Here is a 21,409-nt window from a genome sequence, read left to right on the forward strand (position 1 = left end):
ACGAAACAACAAGTAACAACTACGACGATTATGGTTTTTCCTTGTCGAGGATGGTCTTCAGGAAGACCCACGTTCTCATCGACTTTGTTATGTCATCTAAGATTATTCTGTAATTGAACTTAGCTCACTCTCCTCGAAGTGAAACTCACTCGCGAATGTCAGAACGTTATTCTGTGTCACGAGTTAGGTCTCTGACCATTTAAAAATAGAACGAAAAAAAAAAACAGATAAATACAATAAATTTATGTAATTCTAGGAAATGTCAGATTTATGTAACACTTCCTTGATTTTTTGATTAGAGTCTTTTATGCATCTCTTTATGGTGTAATTAGTACATTCATATTCAAATTTCCCCATCGCTTCCTCAATTCTAACAAACATTTATCATCATTTCTCATATGTAACCATGCAAATAGCATACGTAATAATCGTTTGATTAGACTACATGCAATTAATAATTTTACATGAAACGAAATTTCAACCGATTTGTTTATTTAAATTAACGCGTATTTATGTAAAATATATATGGTCTGTCCACGTCTCGGATGCTCCGAATTAAGCAGATAAATCTCGATCAAAGATTCATATGGATTCTTTGGCCTTGCAAGCACGCCATGACGAAAGCAAGACTGCAACAAATGCCACGTAAATACCAAACCGGCTTACCAACTCTACCGTCTGCCGTTAGGCTCCAATGTAAATGTCAAAGTATATAATAATATCGATAGATATTACTAATCTCTTAAAAGATTCGAAGAAAGACAAAAAAAAAAAACAACTTGTTTCTCACGGCTAATCAATTATTACGACTTATTTAACATATCAATTGAATTGATACGTATTACAAAATTAATAGTATATGTAATGTGCAACATATATATAATATTTAAAAAAAATAGAAATAATAAAAATAAAAATATCATAAACGCGTATATGAGGTAACGCTTCTACGATTTTATGACGTATCTGAAAAAAATGACACAAGGTTTCTTTTTTTCATAATAAGAATATTTGATGTGTAACGTAATATACATGAAATATATTTTCATTATTCTAAATCTTTCTATAAGGCACTAATGACCTGCCTCAATGATTGTCCATTAAGAAGAGGATAATAAAAAAAATAAATAAAAAATATATAATAGTTCCGTTTTATCATTGCACAAGTCGGTTTCTCGTTTCGAAAGGATTGAGAAAAGTCGATCGTAACATAGTAAATCCTTTTACGTAATAATACTCGAGGAAAGTATACTACTTTGGTGCATAATAATAATAATAATATAAAAAATAATACATATATACTTAAAAAAGAATAAAAATAAATAAAAATATCATTGCAAACCTCGGTGTGTATGTAATTATATATTAATTGAATTTATAATTAAATTATTTAATTGCAAATTCTCTTCCAACTGCTACCCAAGTCGACTTTTTTTTATAACAATTTTCAATAGTAATTAAAAAATCTATTTTTTAAGCCGATACATATTAAATATATATAATAGTTAAAAATTATTCAATAAACTAGATAACGATGTTGCAAGAAAGATATTATCGAGTTTTACAATTCTGTTGCTAATTTCGAAGGATTTCTACATTACCGACCAAATCGGCGACCGATAAGTTACCGACGGTGGGCAATGTAGGAAATTTATGTGTAAATCTGTTTTACCGACGAAAGATCATTGACTAGCTTTTCTATAGATACAAAATCATTGACTAACTTTTCTATAGATAAAAAATCATTGACTAACTTTTCTGTAGATAAAAAATCATTGACTAACTTTTCTGTAGAATATCGTATCGACAAAAAGTCATTGACTAACTTCTGTATAGAATATCGTATCGACAAAAAATCATTGACTAATTATTTTCTACAGAAGAATGCAATCAATGATAGATGTATATTATAAGTACATATTGTGCATAATTATAAATTGTAAGACCTATATTCTTGTAAATCCTATAAAAAATTGACTCTCATTTATTTTGTAAAATTAATTGTGACGCATATAATTTTGCAAACATCGTAGATAATTTAAAATAAATAAATAAATGTAAATGTATAATAACCGAATGTAAATGAAAAAAAGTGATTTTTCTAAAGAACGAATTACGGCGAAATTTGAGGAAAATGATGTTGGATCAACTCTGTTAACGACTAAGCGGGGGCCAAGTAACGGTAAAATAAATATCACGAACACACTATACTACCTATTCGTTTCCGCGTTCACTCTCGAAAGACTGACTTGCCTTTTGCTCTGTTCTCATTCTGACTCTCGTTAATGAGCTTAAATTTGAAAAATCAACGAACCGTGACGCTTTTCAATTCCACATATATGTGACTCAGTCAGATTTTTCGAGCGAACGCTATGAACGTTTTCGCTGGCGTTGCAAAACACAGGTAAAAAAGAAAAACAAACAACTGGTATATGGCTCAAAGATGACCCACATACACGGTTACGCGCACACGTGCGTATGTATTGAAAATGTTAAAAAAAAAAAAGAAAAAAGAAATTAATTCAAATTATTTATATTATTTTTTTAATGGTAAAAAATTTTGCTAAAATATCAGGATAACGAGAGAAAGAAGAGAAATAATATTTGCCGCGAAAAGAGCCGGAAACAATAATGGCCAAGCCACGCAAAGTTGCTTGCGCCAACGTGAGAGAAGCAGAACAATGAACGTGTACCACCTACTTCAAAGGGACGCAAAACGTTTCGAAGAACGCCAGTCGAATCACCGTTTTTTTTTCTTCCTTTTCCTTATCTTTCTTGCTGATAGCTATGTTGTAATTTTTTTATTAAACTTTCCTACTCGCGATCCTATCCATTAGAATTATTTATATGAAATCTTTCGACGATGATGATACTCTGCGTTTCTTTCGAGTAGTCTCTATGATGACAAAATATCATCGCTGGTATTTTCCTTAATTATATTTCATTTTAATTAACTTACTTTGATGTGGCTCTCATCGACGTTACTTTTATCCGGACTATCGTTGTTTCCAAAACGATTCTGAAAAAATAAAATTAATACACATACGGTATGACCGTTTCTTCAATTATAAGATAGACGACATTATGGGAAAATGTCCATAAACTCACTCTTAATTTCCGCGAATGATTACTCGCTAAGTGAGACAAACGTATAACTCGTTTAACAATTCTCCTCCAACAATCGATAATAATTTGTCTACTATCACTCATATTTATTAACTTTCCTTCGCATTCCAATATACGATGATAATAAAAAGCAATGTCCAATTTGATTGGATAACAACAACAACAACAACAACAGAAGAACAATTAAACAAATTAAAAAGATTCTAAGGAAAATAAGAAAAAGTTCGTAGTATCACCACGACGCGATCTTACTTCGCGAAGAATCAACTTATTACTAACTGACATTTATTATAAAACACAAATAAATAGACAAAGAGTGTGAAAATGTGTGTTACATTCGCACTATCTCACCTCGGAGGTTTCCTGCTGATAACGTTCTCCCGCAGTCTGAAACGTAAAAACGAATTTTGATGTCACACAGAGATTAACGGGAAAGTTAAATAAGTGCCTTCTACGATTTTTTAATACACGCCCAAATATGATAATAAATATCATGGGTACCAATTACAATCGAAATATGCAGTACTGTGCATAAACGTGTGTACATGGGCATATGCATACTAAAGGAAATGAAAAATAAGAAAAATAAGAAGAAGAAGAAGAAGAAAAAAATAGAAACGGTATTACAATAAATAATAAGTATAAAAAAAAATATGCAAAGAGTAGCCCAAGGGAGAAATTATAAAGATTAATACTCGACCATTAAACTCCTCGGTTCGTTGGTGAAAGTTCTACATTTCGCTTTTAACGTTCTCTTATATATATATATCTCTACCTAGTACATGTGTATATATATATATGTATATGTATATCTATGATAATAATACTGCCTATCATTAGATCCCAAACGAACACAACTCTATGGATGAGTTATGACACGACGTCCACGCGGAACAACGTAAGCGGTTTTACCGAGCGAAAGTTTTCTGCGTATAAAAATAAGAATTTAGAAAAAAAAAAGAAAGATACCAAAAGGAAGAAAATAAATGAAACGCGCGCACGAAAATTTTAATAATAATTATATTACTCCACCTGTTGTAACGTGTTGTTTGAATTGTCAGAGGAAATCGCCGATGCTTGTTGCTGGTTCCTGTTCTCTATGACAGTTTTTATTTGCTCGAGCACCTGTCCAAATATCATCCTTTTTATTTATTAATCTTCGTTAATAAGTTCGTCGAATTTCATTGCAAAATCCGAAACAAACTCTTACGGACTAAATAAATTAATATATAAATAAATGAAATATAAGTGTAATTAAGATATTGCAAGAAAAGAAAGAAAGAATTGTGGTCGAACATGCGAATAAAACTCACTCGCAAGGATATCCTGTGCCTTTGGACTACGTAGGGAGCATAGTCTTTGTGTTCGATCTCGTTGCTTTTCCTCTCTTGTCGTCTCTGTCCGTTGTGTTGTTGTTGTTGTTGTGTTGTTGTTGGATATGGAAAGAGAAAAAGAGAAAAAGATATAGCGATAGAGAGAAACAAAGAGAATGACGAGTTAATGGAATGAATAAAGAGGGGGGAAAGGAGGGAGATTGAAACACTCTCTTCGCGTTTCGTGACTTTCCTCGACTATCAGAACGGAACCGTCGACGACTCATGGTTATTAGTAAATATAGGTTTGACCAAAACTTTTTCGATAAACTCTAGAAGAATATTCGACAAATCTATTATTAATCAACGTAACGAAATTTAAATCAAATTATTGCGAGGAATGATTTCGTTAAAAAAAAGGAAACGAAGGGAGGGAACCGATCGTTCGTAATTAAATTCACTGCGATAGCTGTTAGAAAAAAAAAGAAGCAAATAGGAATGATTAGAACGTAAAACAACATCTCTCTCGTCATCGTGTAATCGTGCGAATGGAACATTAGAAGACGAGTCACGAGTCGATCCTAAGACATGTGTAACCGTCTTAATCCGATTCACACGTGCTTAGAATAACTTCTCTGTCTTTAAATCGAGTTATACAATAATAATAATGATAATAATAATAATGATAGTTCTCTTCGTATTATCTTCTTCGCGTAAATTCTACGTATATTCCTATAAAGATTCGTTTTTTGAAAACAATCTTTAACATTGCATTCAAATCTCGTTTTCGAGACTTTCTAAATTTATTCTAAAAACGTGTCTCAAAAGAGTTCACGATTGGTTATACAATCGAACCAATTTCATCTAAACTTTCTACATTTATTCTAAACATATATATCTAAGAGGGTTTCGTACAATTAAATTCAATTAGTTAGAACTTTTTTACATATTTTATATCGTATAGTTATTTTAGAAACTTGGAGACCGTTTAAAAGATCGATATGCATGGTATTCGATTTTCAATTGGATTTAAAAGTCTCACTTTTACGCGCGTAGTAATATTAAATATTTAGTATTAGGAAGAAAAGAAAGGAGACAGAGGCACAGATATACGGTATTCTTTTATCCTCGAGGAAATCTCCGGAGAGTCGGATTTTGATTCTAAATGCAAGGGAATGAAGAAAAATAGGAAAAGAACTGACCTCGAGAGCTGGCAGACTGTCCAATGAAGATAGAGGCCGTGTATGAGGTACTTCCCCAGGGAATACACTGTCGTGAGAGACTGACAATTTTCCGGCACCACCTCGTAGCTTTACGAACAAATCCTCCGTTCCATTTCTCCTCAGGAATACGCTGAAATAACGATTCGTTCAAATATTATCGATACGTTATTTTATAAAACGAATACAATGATATCGTTGTGTGTGTATGTGTGTTATTTAGTACTATCGCAAATATTAGGAAAACATTAGGAGATCTAATCTAACAAGTATGTATTAGAAAAAAATGTGTATGCGTGTGTTTTTTAATGAAAAAAAAAAACAAAAAAAAAGCGATGAAGTTAGAACATTTATAGCACCAACCAACGACACAAGTCATCAATATCCTATAAACCAGTTATAGTAATCCAGTTGGAAAAGAGAATGTAACTATTACAATCGAGGTCAAGGGTCTCCGGTGTAACATTAGACCCCAGAAATTGAATACCATAATCAATCGATACCGTTCTAAAGACTCCAACTCGTTTACACATGGATACTGCGTGCTGCGAGATCCGACAAAATTCAAATACACGAGTGCACAAATACCAGGAACTTCGATCATATTTGAAGTCTTCCATTTGAATGGATACGTTCATTGTCAGTATCAAGGACGTAAACGCGTGATTAAAAAATGAAAGATCGAAAGAGTATCGTAATGCGGAGATACTTCGTTTGAGAAGACGAGGACAAAGTTTACACACTGGACAGCAATATAAAAAAAAGAAAAAAAAATAATAAAAGGAGCGCATTGATCGAGATATTTACTGCTTGAAGGACCTTCGAGGCTTCGCTGGCGTTACCAATTTATAGCTTCGAGATGATCGTCCGATCGAAGTAATCGAAGCGATGGAAGAGATCGAACTTCGTTTACTAGAAATGCAAGAGAGATTATTATTCTCTCTTTCGTTAGCTCCTCCTATTCTAGGATCTTTTTTTCTTTTATTCCCCTCTCTCGCTCCTACCGTTTATTTATTGTAATTAGATAATCGTCGATTTTCAAAATTCGTCAAAAATAGGTAATTTAATCGTCGACGAGAGGCTCGTTAATTGGTTTCTTTTTTTATTTCACGTTTGGTCGTTTACCTTTCACGATCGCAAGAATCCGTAAGTAATTCGCTGGCACTCCTGCTTCTTGCTTCTTCGGCTCTCCCAGCGGGATGTCTCTGAGTGACCTCTTCTCGTGGAATTCGCACCAATTCCGAACCATCTCGTTCGCCATTTCCACCGGTTCCAGGTGAGGAAACTAATCGCACGTCCGCGGCACCCCGACTTTTTCTTCGGAATATTTTTCTCAAGCCTCTCAATGGATGAAAACGACGTTTTTTTGGTTCTGAAAATTGAAAACGCGTGACAGTGATCCTTTTTCATATTTTCCTCCCTTTATCTCTTAGACCAAACTACTAATCTATTTTAACGCTTTCTTTATCTTACGATTTCTAATCTTTGTAAAAAATCTTCTCTCCTATCGATGACTCTTTTCCGTTAACTATTAATAAATATTATTTTTCCTATAAAATTGTTTATTTTAAATTAATGAAATTATTTATTTTCCAGCGTATCGATAAATGCAAAGACAAGGATAAAATATTATTTAACATTTCTATCGGTAGAAGCATCGAAATATTTCATTTTAAAAAAACAAAAATATCGTACAAATTGTACACGAGCGAGGATGCGATCGAAAATAAAAATTAATTATATGAAATAATGGATAAAAGAAATCTTACCGATAATATCGTTAAACTCAATGAAACTGTGCATTTTATTTTCCATCGTTTGTGTTAACTGTAAAACTGTGTATAAGGATAAAAGTAAAGAGTATATACTAGTTGCACCTAACTGACTTTACCTTCGCTAGTCTCATAACATTGGGAACGGCATCGATAAGATTAGAAAACGTTTGATAACCCTATCGGTTCGATATTTATCTCTCGCTTACGTGAAAAACGTTTTAATATCCTTTATGTATCCGTATGCGTGTTGTATCGCGCACGTGTATTCATTTATTCAATTAATGGAACCTTCTCTTTTGATTTTACCATAAATCCTACACTTTTTGTATTCCTATTTTTTTTACAAGAGATTTTTCTTTTCAAAGGAAAGGGTCAATGGACTCGAGTGTAATATAATCGTACGATAGAAATGATAAAATGGGAAGAAACTCGGGTATATATCTGGAACGATTCAGGCATGACATTGTTTTTCACGGTTGACCAATGACAAAATCACTCGGGCATTGCATTAATGGTAGAGGCTTTTGCGAATAATGGTAGAAACTAAAACTTATTTCTCTTCTCGTTCTTGGAATCCTTTTTTTTTCGTTTCGTTTGATCTCTCTTTCGCTACTTTTAGGATAATTTCTTTCCTTTTTTTTTTTCAAATTATAAAACTACAAGCCTCGGAGCTTCTGTCCTATATCTTGCATTTAAATGTGTGCGCACGTGTGTATTTATGTACCTATCAGTGCTGGGAGAAATTAGCCGTACGCGTGGACGCGTTTTAGCAGAAAATTATATCCTATGGCGTTATACTCGGATTGAAATTCTCTTTGAACGAAAGGAGAGTGAGAAGAAGGATAGAGAAATCGTGAAAGTGGGTCATGGCCAATCGTGGGCGAGAATAGTCGAATTAATAGTCGAATGTAACTCGAACAATCGAGTTGACGATTAAATCAACTCAAAACGTGCACATTTTTACGTAATATATCGTCGTGACCTATGTAAATTTGTCGAATGCCAATTTTTTTGTTCATCATATTGTTCATCGCATTTATTCGACATTTAAAAAATCAAATAATCTAAAGAGAAGTGACGTGAACGAACCTTTGGGTAAAGGATCGACGCTACTGTTCGAAGAAAAATCCCCAATGCCAAGTCCACGGCCTTGTTGCTGTTGTTGTTGCTGTTGTTGCTGTTGCTGTTGCTGTTGCTGTTGCTGATGCTGATGATGATGATAATGATGATAATGATGATGATTTTGAGGAGGAGGAGAAGCCTCTCTGACGCAACCCATTAAACTTAAAGCGCCACTAACACTTCCACCACCACTACTACCACCTCCTCCTCCTCCACCACTACTTCCACCTCCCCCAGCCCCACTATTACTTGCAGTTGACATTCTGCCACTCTGAAACATTCCGAAGAACCATACTGCTACGTAAGATTCTCGTACACGTTGATACCAATTCGTTATGAACGAATTGTCCCGTGCTTTCCAACTCTTCCATCCATCCATCTTCGATTGATTTGTAATAATAATCAAATTTCTTTTCTCAACGATTATTCTCTCTCTACGATCGTTTATTTTGATTTTGATTTTGATTTTAGTCTGTAACAGAATAAATAGATCGTACGAAAGAAACGTATTCGATTCCGGATTCAAACTGCGTAAAACGTTTCACGTAGAAAAAAAAATTACTTCCGGTGTTATCGATCTGGACCACTCGACCTTGACCCTTAGACGCCTCCCCACCCCGCCGCAAACTCCTTTCCGATGCAGTTGAAATTTTTCAATTAATTTTTATTCGCCGACAAAATATGGAGAACATTTTTCGTCCGTGTTGCAATTAATAAGAATCGAATTAAGTTATAGACCCCCGTGCGTTCGAGTTTATTCAATAAAATTTCCTCGTTGATGCGCTAGTGTCAAGATTCAAGGTCGCTCGTTTAATTGGAGGAAGTAATTCATTGGTTACGGAAGAGCGATATGAAAGGTGTACAAAAGAATTACATCGGATAATTATACGAAATTTTTTAAAGACACTGCTAAGTATGCACGAGCACAAACACGCACAGACACGAAACACAAACGTCGCATCATTTTTCTAAGATGCTAACAACTTTCTCTCTCTCTCTCTCTCTCTCTTTGTCTCTGTCTCTCCCCTTTTTTCTATTTCCTTTTTTTTTATGTAAAGATGCACGATGAACTCGAGATAAGAGAGAAAGACTCGTCGACGATGAGAAGACAGGAACGTGCTGATCGTTGCGGAAGCAGCTGAACGTATTCCCTCTCTCTTGCTATCTCCAATGTAGATATATGTATATACAGACACTGTGAGAGAGAAAGATACTAAATGCAAGAGCAAGAGAGAAACGGAATATGACGGAGAGTAGGAGAAAGATAGAGGAGGTATCAATGGGTGAGAAAGAAATGGGGAATAAGTGAGAGAGAAAGAAAAAGAGGGGAGGGAATCTATGTGCGAGAGAGAGAGAGAGATACATAGGATTATTACCTATATATTATACAAGTAAATAAATCTACGATCTATTGGTCAATAATTAATATTACAATTTGTAATGAATTTATATTCAAATAAAGTCTCTAAAATTTGTCTAGAAACGTTGAAACTATTACGTAATATTTTATCGAAATTTTTAATACACAAATTTACTCGATAAAAAACACGATTTTATGCGTGTACATATTGGAAGAGGGGAAAGAGAGAGAGAGAGAGTATGCCCAACGGGTTGGTCCTATTCCCCCTCCCTTTCGTATTCTGGCTGTAGCAATAGGTCAGGAGAGATGTGGTTGCCATGGTAACTGTAGTTGAGAAGGGTGCAGAGCAGCAGCAGCATCGTGCATCGATTGCAACCCCTCGGATAGTATTGCTTGAAAGCGACCCTGACCTTCGCTCAGCTGACTACGCTACTATATATATATGTGGTTACTCTCCTCGAATCGTAGGAGGGGAATTATATACTCTCGTATATATACGACGCCGAAGAGAATCGTCTAACAGATTGTCTAACATAATGCCATTGTATTTGCGCTACTTGCAATTTTCTTTACAGCTTAATTCGTTAACGAACAAATATCTAATCTCGTATGAGATGATCTATCGTAGACATTTTATTCAAATATTATCACGTGGGAAATATGATCTTTGCGAATTGATTATTTTCCATTCAAATACGCGTATCGCGAATAACAGAAAACACTTCCGCCGTTTTCCTCCAAATGCAACTGCAACTGCAACTGCAAATGCGCATAGAAAATGTCGTAACACTGGAGTGCAGTTTAATTAACGTCGATAAATTCCGTAAGTAAGTATTTACACGTTAGATTGAATTAACACGGCAAGTGTGTTTGAAAGGTTTAACAGTGTAGGAGAGAATTCTGGGATGAGTCAGGAACCCGTTATTGCATTCCTTTCCAGAACGGGCGGAATTATGCGACCTTGAAATGCGACTGTCTTCGTTCGCAAGATGACACTGGTCTAACAATGCAATGAACGTTGTTTAAATGTCTCACAAGACATTCCCCTCTTGCATTATCTCTTTCTATCTTGCTTTGAAGATCAATAATATATAATATATATCTTCGATTATAATACAATTTCATTTTTCAATCGTAAACTGATTTAATCCGCGTGCATGTTACAAAAAAAAAGTAAAAATATATATATAATTTTATTTAATTAATCTAAACTTTCTGAATAAATTCTAAAGAATATATCGGGCAGAAATAGGCCAAAGGAAATGAGAAAGAAAAAAGAAAAAAGAAAAAAAAAAAGGAAGTAAACTAGATCGACTAGTTTGATCGAGGCTGACTACTACATCGATTGGATCTCATTGCAACGAGTCGATAAAACGCGATGACCTTGTCGTGGCTTTCACGATGACTTGCCCACCCGGAATTAATGCCTAGGGTCTTTCGATTAAAACGTAACGTCCTATCCATCTATTCCTCTTGGCTTTTAATGCTCTGTGTTGATGAGGTTGGATAGAATAAACGCAAATAGCACGATTAGCATCGTTACGAACAAATTCCAGAATCGGTAACGCAAAAATCCTGTCGTTAAACTATTACTAGACTTAACGAGAAATTTTATTCGACTAATTTACCTCATCTAGGTGCACCACTCCGAAGGAAATGGCAATTTCTTTCATTACAAATTCGATTAAATTTATGTTCCTTACTTTTTTATATTATTTTTCTTTTTTCAAATAATTGGATGGATAAAAAAGATGGAACGATTCGAATAAAACGATATACGATAAGTTTACCTCAAAGATACATCAAAGAGTGTTAGTAGTTGTGGTGCATGATCGATATCTTCTTTGATCTGAAACGAAAAAGTTATTAGAATTAGTTCCAAGGTAGATCAACTGTTATATAATCCAGCGTAAAGGGTTAACGTGTAATTTTAGTTTCAATTCTATTTATTTAATAGTTATTACAAGGTAACAAACAGGGAGTTTATATATAGTAAAACAGGAAATACGAAGAGGAACGAAAGGATCGCGAGTTTAAAAGATCTATTCACACGGATCAAGAATGAGCCCTGACACGACTGACAATTTTAAGTTTCTATTTATAAAGAGTGAACGAACGCGATGGTAGCAGCAACCATCGTCTTTCGACTCTCTTCGAAAACCAGTTCTCGAAGATCTCATTTCCAAAAAAGAAAATAAAACGAGACGAAAAAAGGAAAATACTTTCATTTATAATTTCGTTTCTCGAAATCTAAAATGTTCGACGACTGGAAACGATTTTCTTTCGAAACAAAATAAATCTGTCTCAGAGAAAAAGAAGAAACAAAAAAAAGAAAAAAGAAAGAAAGAACCGAAGAAAATCCTGAAAAATTCCGGAAGCAAATCTTTTCTCCCTTTAAGTTTCACGAAATAGAAGAAAGAAAGAAAGAAAGAAAAAAAAAAGGGAAAACTTTATTCCTATTCGTCTCGAGCTCGGGTTTATTTAAGAAATGTCTGAGCTGGAACGAGCGCCACCCTGGATATATTTATACACGACGGTGATAAAAGGGAGGTGGTGGTGGAAAATAGTTTTTGGCTGGCTTGCATATCGTTCAAAAGTAAAAGAGTCTTTGATCAGTGTCAAAGACGCAACGAAATAGCGAGAAAGAGTAAGAGATAATCAAATATCTTACTCCCTTTCGTCATTTTACAAAGACATTTTTTTCTCGTCTTTCATGCAAATTTAATTTTCAATTTTTATCCTAAAAGAAAAGAAAAGAAAAGAAAAGGAAAGAAAAATCGTTTCACCTGAGAAACAGAGGGAAAGTCAAAAGTTTGTATAAACGATTTTACAAATTAATTACATTAATTCTTAGCAAGTATAAGACAAAGAAATTCTCTATCCAAAGATAATAAAATGACGAAAGTACGAGCTGTAAACTAAATTGTCCTCGCGAGAAAACAAACAGTAATTGATTTTGAAAATCAACTGAAGAACTTTTGACCGTGTATTTCGTAGTTCCGCATAGCACGAGTCTGAATGAATCGTACTATTGCAAATGCCTTGTCTCTGCCATTATACATTTTCCGTGTTCTAAGAGGAAATACACTCAATTACAAGAGAGAGAGAGAGAGAGAGAGAGGGAAGATCTTAATTAGACGAAAGGTTAAAATAAAACTGAGCCGAAGGAAACGCTTAAAAGGTATGAATTCCTTTTTGTTGTACCTTTTCTATTTTTTTGTCACGAAGAAGTCAGTAATAGTGAGTGAAAGAGAATGAGATAAAGATAGGAGTATGAAGTGGAAGCGGGGATTGGAATAGGGGTTGTACGAGAGTGTGGGGGGCGGGGGGAAGCAATTGCTGAAGCTTTTCCGTGGCATTCGTGATTATTCGCTGGGAAAAGAGACAAAAGGAAAAGCAATACAGTAAGACTAGTGTGTTCCACCACCTCCACCACCACCACCACTCTCTATCCGCTTCCTTTTCCTCCCCCAACTACACATTTTTTTTGTCTTCTTTTTCTTTCTTTTACTGTCACTATCAACCATAGTCTCTTTCTGTTTCTCTCCCTAGACTATACTCATTTCTTTTTCTTTTTCCCCGAGTCTTTCAACGCGACGCCGGCTGGCATTTTCTAGTGGCAAAGAAATGGAAAAAGTTAAAAGTCCAGATTACTGTGTAGGCGTATCTCTCTCTCTCTCTCTCTCTCACACTTGCTGCAGGTATTTACTAAGTGTACGTTTAACGAGGACGCCATTGTCCAAAGATTCCTTTTGTCAGATCCGTTTCTTCGTGATTTTATCGAGAGAAAGAAAGAAAAAGATACTAAGAACGCAAAAGTGTGAGAGAGAGAAAGAATTATTATATAATTTTATATAATATTATAAAAGAATAACAATAATATAAAAAAATAAATAAATTGTAACGCGCGTACGCACCCTCGAGGGTGTTGATTTGTTCTTTTATAACTGGACGTAATATTTTATCGGGTTTTTAATTGGACGAGAAAGTTTCTTACTCGGACGATACACGCTCAATTTTCTCTTATCTAACTTTAGTGTCTCGCCCTTTACCCTTAGCCCTTCGTCAACTCTCGAGGGCTCGTGCACGAGAGTCCTATCCAAAATGGTCTCCTTCGATCTTCCTAAATACGATTTTTTCGAGGGCTAAACTCTCTCTCTCTCTCTCTCTTTCTCTTTCTCTTTCTTTGAGCACAGTACTACACTCTCGAATGACTCATTCTTCTCGTTCACGCCTTACTCACGCTTCGACGAAACTTCGGTTACAATTACACCACTTAATTAATCCTGGAACACTAATTGGATCCCCGAAAAAAGAAAAAAGAAAATATAAATGAAAGAGAAAGCGTGTCTGTCTTCTCCCTAAGCGCGACTATAATCAAAAAAGATCTTTATTATTTTATATAATAACTATTATTATTCAATTACTTTCATTTCTAACTATAACGTTATTTAATAAATAACGTTCATTTAAAGTCTTTAGTAATTTTACGAATAAAAATTCATATACATGATTTATTAGATTTCAAACAATTAACAAATAGCATAATGCGATAAACGTAATCCCAATAATCTCTGACATGTAAGCGAGTATAAACTAACGTCGTTCTGCTCAATAAGGAACTCGTTAATTTCCGAAGGACTCGAAGAAACAATGCCCCCTCTCTCTCTCTTTCTTTGACCACGGCAAATTGACCAATGCGTTCTCTTATTTTCTAATCAGACGAACGGTATCAATTACGGCACTTCTCTATCTCTATCTCTCTCTCTCTCACACACACACTACTTCGTTTAATTTACTATCTACCCTTCCTTCTCCTCACGAGCGAGAGATAAACTCAGCTAATGAAATGAAATGAGAAACTTATGTGAGTCATTGTTATTGTTCGTCGTTTTAAAACGCTTACGAAATATTTTTTTCTCTCTAATTTTTGTTCTAATTTTTAATTCTTCTTTATTTCCCCGCCATTATCTATTTTTATTTCAATTTTTCAGTTCGTTTCGTTCCTTTTCTTTCTTTCTGGCTCCCTCTGCCTTTTATTTTTTGTTTCTTCTTTTCGTTGACCAAATTAGCAATTCACCAATCGCGTATTCTGCATTTCATCATCGACGCAACAAGAAGAACAGCTGCGTGAATTCTGATGGAGAGAGAGAGAGAGAGAGAAAGAAAGAATGATAAGAGAAACGAACTTGCGATGCGCGGTGCATCCAGAAAATTTTCTGACGACTCAACCTCGACTCTCTGGGATGACTCATTGATATGAAACCTCCATACAAATACATGTGACTAATTCGTATCTCGAATTATCCTTTCGTGCAGTGATCGGTAGGCCCCAGTTTGTTTTCTTTAACGAAATGTTAGATAAAAAAGGTCCGTTAAACAATTTTCTTTCTTTTTCTTCTCGTCCCTTCCGCGTAACTCGATCGAAATGTCTAGGAGACTGTAAGAGCTTATATAGGAGCTTTGTTAAAAAGAAAAAAGAATAAAAAAAAAATAATACAAAAGGGGGGTAGTTAGAAAGACACGTTCGCGCCGATACTTGGGCTCGATAAGTCACGCGTTGCGAAAAAGAAACGAGAAGGTTAGAGAGAGAAAAAGAAAGAAAAAGAGAGAGAGAGAAAGAGAGATACCCGGTGTCTCTCCAGTCGCACGTTTTTCTTTCCTTACGTGTTGCATTAAAAACTGGTGTGCATCTAGTACTTTCTGACCTTTTCATCGGGTCAATGACATCCTCCACCAGTTTCATCCCACTCGGAAACTCCTACAAAGACTTCAACACATTCAACGGAATTTTTAAAATACCTTTATATAAACTCTCTTATACTTTATATAAAATAATAAAATAGTTCTTCTATCTAATATATAACGGGTAACCCATCCGAGTATTAATCGCTGCTAAAGCTGTTTGACTTTGATGATTAAATAAAACGCGTGTTAATAAATGAACACTCCTCGTAATATTGCTGGACTCTGCATACGTAACTCGTACACCCCTTATATTGTTTTATTTCTAATATTAATTATTACGCGAACATATATTTTTGTATGCGTTATATCATTATATTTGTTTCCACATTTTTTGTAAAAATTTCCTTGACAAATTATGCACGCGTATATCGTTTCAATGGGATAGTAATTGTACGTACACGGGTATAGAAAAGATAGGAAATGAAAAAGAGAGAAAGATAGACGATTATTCCGTAATAACGATATAATTGCAAGTTCAAGTGTACGGAGACTGTTAAAAGCGTTGGCGTAAGACGTCGTCGTCGTTCTGTCAAGTGTCTCATTACTTCTCTAAAAAGAAAGAAAGAAAGAGAGAGAGAAAGAGAGAGAGAAAATAAGAAAGAAAAATGAACTTATTGTCTGGAGATAACTCGCTCGATCTTCCTGACCTCCGGTTTGATTAATTACCTCGCGAATCTTACCACATGGACTTTGACACGAATAATTATAATCGTAATAATAATTATAATAATAACCTCCTGGAACGCGTGTTAATTAATTTCTGCGACGGGACTTTCTGCTAGGAACAATTCTTTCAAATTTCACGCCACTGTATTAGCCGTAGAATTCAAGGAGGCGTGATAAATATGATTCAGAGTACGAAGTAGAATGTCGAGAAAATTAGAATTTTATTTTTTGCCTAACCACCTATATGTGCACGCGTTCACGTTTCTCGTTTGCTTTACAAACGAGAATATATATAAACGTCTCGTATTTTTTAATCTACATTTTTTTGTTTGTTCTATGTTAATTCGTACACGACTACGCTTGGAAAAATACATCGAATTAATTCAACGTATTTACAAGTAATAATAATACAAAGTACATATCAATTAATATATTAATACTTGGAATATTAAATAATTATTGATGTCAACTCGAAGTCGTAACTGTAAAACGTAAAAACAAATGTATTTTATCTTAAATGTAAGTAAAATGCGTTAGAGTATTAAAAAAATTGTTAATTAATCGAAGGAAATGTGTATTGTACTTTAAAAACACCGAGTATATGTTCGGAGCACCGTCCTCCTCGAGATTCCCCTTCAGAGTGGCGCATTGTCCTCTAGAAAATTACTTTTATTGAAAGTTGTTTATATGACTTTTACAACGTTGCGCATGTGTACAAAGGGAATAATTCATTTAATCGATAAAATTTAAGATTAAAACGATCTGATTTTAGCATTTTTTCATTTTTACGTAATTATTTAAACTAATGTACATTTGCTTTAACGTTCCTGTGCAGTGATGACTCGGAGGGGGAAATTTTCATCGAAAAAAATATCGCATCGAAATTATTTAATATTTTAAGTACGTTAATAAGTATGTAATACTTATACTAGTACATATATGTTTAAACAATCTGAAATATAAATAAAGTGTATTAGAATATGAAAATAATTGTTAATTAATCGATAGAAATGTCTATTATAGTTTAAAAGCTCGGAATATATGATCTATGTACCGTCCCTTTCGAAATTCACCGTTGGACTGATTTTTTATCATATATTAAAAGTTCTTTTGTTAAATGTTGTTTATATGACTTTCCTAAAAAGGAAATTTTATTTCTTACGAATATTATTTCTGTTTTCCCTATGTACCATATAAGGAAAGTAAGATAAACAACAAATCGATAAAAGAACTTTAATATATGACAAAAAGCCAGTCTAACGGTAGATAAACAAAGAATACTTGCCGTAGAGCTTATACACGGTGCTTTTAATTAATAATACACATTTTCTTCGAATAATTAACAATGATTTTGAAACAAATGTACTTTATATTATTCTTAAGATTAGTTTACAGATATATACACGTACACGCACACACACGCGTCACAACTAACACCAGAATCTTCCATAATCTCTATCAACTGGAGTTTTATCTCACTCTCTCTCTCTCTCTTCCTACTTTTATGTTCATCAAATTTAATCATAACTATCGTATCGACGTACGTTAATTTAATTTCAAAGGAATAAATTTGTCTACATAAAAACGAATCTAACGAGGTCGGTTTATCAATGAAGTATATAAAACACGGATTAAAATCAAACTGTTGGTGTTACACCTGCTGCTATTCCGGCATATATGCACTCGCGCGTGTATGCGTGTATGTCCTACTCTATAAAATCGTAACACAGAACACACAAGGAGAATTACTTTAGAAATGGCGAACCGGTCTGACGAGCACGAACCTTGCTCGGTTGGAAGATACGTCGATCGTCTCAAACCGTTACGCGTGGCTATGACCGTCCAGAAAACCGGTAAGACATAATCAACAAGAACAGAGAAAAAGAGAGGGAGAGAAAGGTAGGGGGAGACCGGTACCAAAGCTACTCCTTCTCTTTCTTTCTTTCTTTTTTATTTTTGTATTATTTTTGTTTTTCATTTTTATTTAAGTCGTTCGCTCGCTTGCTCGCCAGAAGCCTCGCCTTTCGCAAACGAACGAATAACACGCACAAGCACGCATATCTACAAGGGTGGTATCCAAATTTCTTACACGAGTTCGACAAAATCTTCGATCATTTTCTACGTTTTTAAAAGACAACACATTTCATTTGAAATTATACGAAGTTAGGAAATGGTCGAGAGAGATAACGCGATTTGTCCCCGTCGACTAACTAAATTCGACGTTACTTCCGGTCAATTCGATGCGTTCAATTTTGTCATTAATTGCCGTAAACGCCTCTCGCCATTCTCTCTCCCTCTCTCTCTCTCCTGGTACCACTACTCTGCAATACTAATTGGCATATTAATTGCCTTCTGGTCAAGCGCAGTCCAATAGTAACTCTCTTGAACGACCCATCATCGTCACACCTGTTCACTAACATACACACATAAACACGTTTTCAAGCATCTGAATATGTTAGAGCATTAATTTATTATCTCGAAGAAAATTATTGCTTCTTATTTTTAGATACGTTTGTTATTTGATTATATTTTTATTCATCAAAAAGTCGTAAAATTTTTCATCAAAATGACTCGTTTAAGAAAAATTTAGTGCAAAATTTTCGAAATAAAAGAGGAGAATGATATTCCCTTTCATCGCGTACATTCATAGTGTGTACCATCTTTGAAAACATGAGATTTGAGAGAAGAAGACTCTCTTTTAAAGGGGCACTGTAGCCTTCAAATATTTAAGTTGTGTCTCGTAGCGAAGAAGGAGTAGAGGACATCGTCCGAGATTCAAGTCTCGTGGTTCCTCCCCAACCACCTCTTCCTCCACCTCTTCTTTCTTCCATCAGCTTTACCAACAACGCGAGTAGCAAGCTATTTCGGGAGTACTTGATTCTCAAAGGAAAGAGAGACGGTATATCTCGTCTGGATATCATTCTCATTTAATTGTTTGTTTTAGATGATCATTTTCATTTATTTAAATCAAAAACAACCAACAAGGCCAGAGTAACAAAGTTAAGCATAACAAATAGAGAAATGCAATTATTTTCCACAACGCTACTAGAAATCGTACCTTATCTCTGTTTTATTCAATTTGTATAATAAATTATAATTTACGATTATAAAAGATTAGACTAACACAACCCAAATACGTTTCTCCGTTACTATATCCTAGTTGATAATAGGAACAAACTAAAAGGAGGAAAGAAAATGTACGATCTGACATAGTTTCGCTGGAGATTCAGTTACAGCAATCCAGGATTCAAAAAGATCATTGCTGTGGTCCATTAGTAGACTGTAAAGATTGCAAGAAGAAGGTGGGAAAAGGAGAAAGGGATATATGTATAGGAAAAGGATAGAAAAAGAAAAAGAAAAAGAAAGAGAGAGAGAGAGAGATGGACTCTTAACGGAATCATTGAGAAAGAGAGAGAAGAGGTGGAAAGTATTCCTCGAGGCGTATGAGAGTCGATCTCAGGGCGGATTCCCACCAAAGGATCGGTCACGACTTAGGGTCGCCATAAACGCAGTCCGCGGAGCACTACCGACGATTGGATAATGCGAGTTTTGCTATATCCTACTCTCTTCTCCCTATTCAGAATTTACTCTGATCATTACCGCGTTCTTCTTCTAAAACGGTAACCCTTCTTCAATTCTTCTCTCTCTTTCGTACTTATTTTTCTTCATCTTTCTTCTCTATGTTCTTTTAATACGGAATATAGACCGAAAGTTCAGTAGATAGGCGGTACGAGTTCCTTAAGTGATGTTACAAATACATTCGTGAAGTGTACACTCGCTAGATGGATTTTCTTATAACTTTTATTCAAAAATAAGTATCGGTTCGCGCGAAACAAAATTTCCCCCCACCCTTGGGGGGAGGGGAAATAGCTGTAATATTAATTATTTTTAAGATCGAACGTATTAGGCTAGGTTGTTTCAAATGAGGCATTTTGTCTATAGAATAAATCGAAAGTTTTTCCTTAATGCATGCGAGCATGCACACATGGCGGGTATGTATGGATGTACATACCCATATAGGAAGGTTTACGTATTGGGAGAGAGTTTAGGTATATGCAAAGAGGAAGTGATCAATCCTTTAAACGTGTACCAGCTGTTAAACAAAAAGGATCGAACCTTTATCGCAAGCCGGATATTAAAGTACGAATCCCAAAAGACCAATTATCTTATTCCTCGTTCGAGTCCTCGATCATCCGATCAATCGAACATGCAAGAGAATGCTTGTTGATTTTTGTATGTAACCATTGGTGATTAGGAAGGTAGACGGAAGGAGAGGGAGAGTAGTTTGCGATTAGAGACCGGATAAGTCTACTACCTGGCGACTTGAACGTTCGTGCCGGAAGTAGCATGGATGGTGGTGGGTTGTTGCTCGAAAGCAAGGCTAAAACTTCGTCAGAGAGAGAGAGAGAGAGAGAGAGAGAAATTACGTATTGATCGTGAACTGTGAAACTCATGTTCGTGCGTTGGACTTGTGAAATGCGAGGTCATCGTTCTTTCCAATTAACTACAATTTCATTCGATAAAAAAGGCTTAAGAAAATTTTGACCATTCGTCATTTCAATACGTTTCTAATTACATTGTTATAGATATTTACAATTTACAACGCCCACGCACGCACGCACGCACGCGAAAAAGTTTGCGATCGAAATAAATGAATATAGAAAATCTTAGTTATTAGTAAATAAAATGTACGCGTACGTATGTAAAATAAAAAATATAAAATTATTCCATACGTTAACAGATAAATTTAAGATAAAATACTAGATAAATAATAACGCTGTAGGAAGAATATAATCTAAACGGGAAAAAGCTAGCCGGTAGGAGGGAAAATACGGAAAAGAGAAAGACAATGCAATACCGCGGAATGCGAGATGAGGGAGGAAAATAAAATGGTACGAAACAAAACGAAGAAAAGGAAAAAAGCGCGTATTGTGAACTCGTATCTTATAGTCAAATGGCTGGACCACTTCCCGGACACATCGAGCCTTCGCGTTTCCCTTTCACACTTCCCCCCTTTACAACTTCCCTTTTGCAAATGCACGAGAGCAGTTGAGTTCAGTTCCACCCACGCAGTTCCAT

The 21,409-nt window shown here is 35.0% G+C and overlaps 1 protein-coding gene across 3 annotated transcripts in view; it reads right to left on the reverse strand.

Annotated features, from left to right (window-relative positions):
* Positions 1-21,409, reverse strand: part of LOC122524360 — a 38,024-nt gene that overhangs the window by 8,782 nt on the left and 7,833 nt on the right. For 2 of the 3 annotated variants that reach the window (XM_043646576.1, XM_043646575.1), the window contains 8 exons: positions 11,707-11,765; positions 8,524-8,827; positions 6,785-7,031; positions 5,642-5,792; positions 4,440-4,523; positions 4,159-4,251; positions 3,478-3,513; positions 2,960-3,019 (listed from right to left, as the gene is read on the reverse strand). In XM_043646576.1, coding sequence (XP_043502511.1) covers positions 2,960-3,019; positions 3,478-3,513; positions 4,159-4,251; positions 4,440-4,523; positions 5,642-5,792; positions 6,785-7,031; positions 8,524-8,818 — 966 coding nt within the window. In that variant the 5' untranslated portion in view covers positions 8,819-8,827; positions 11,707-11,765. The remainder of the gene's footprint in view (positions 1-2,959; positions 3,020-3,477; positions 3,514-4,158; positions 4,252-4,439; positions 4,524-5,641; positions 5,793-6,784; positions 7,032-8,523; positions 8,828-11,706; positions 11,766-21,409) is intronic. The other variant, XM_043646574.1, reaches the window with a different exon arrangement.

Source organism: Polistes fuscatus, unplaced genomic scaffold (genome assembly GCF_010416935.1).
Source record: "Polistes fuscatus isolate 324 unplaced genomic scaffold, CU_Pfus_HIC Scaffold7, whole genome shotgun sequence".
NCBI lineage: Eukaryota > Metazoa > Arthropoda > Insecta > Hymenoptera > Vespidae > Polistes > Polistes fuscatus.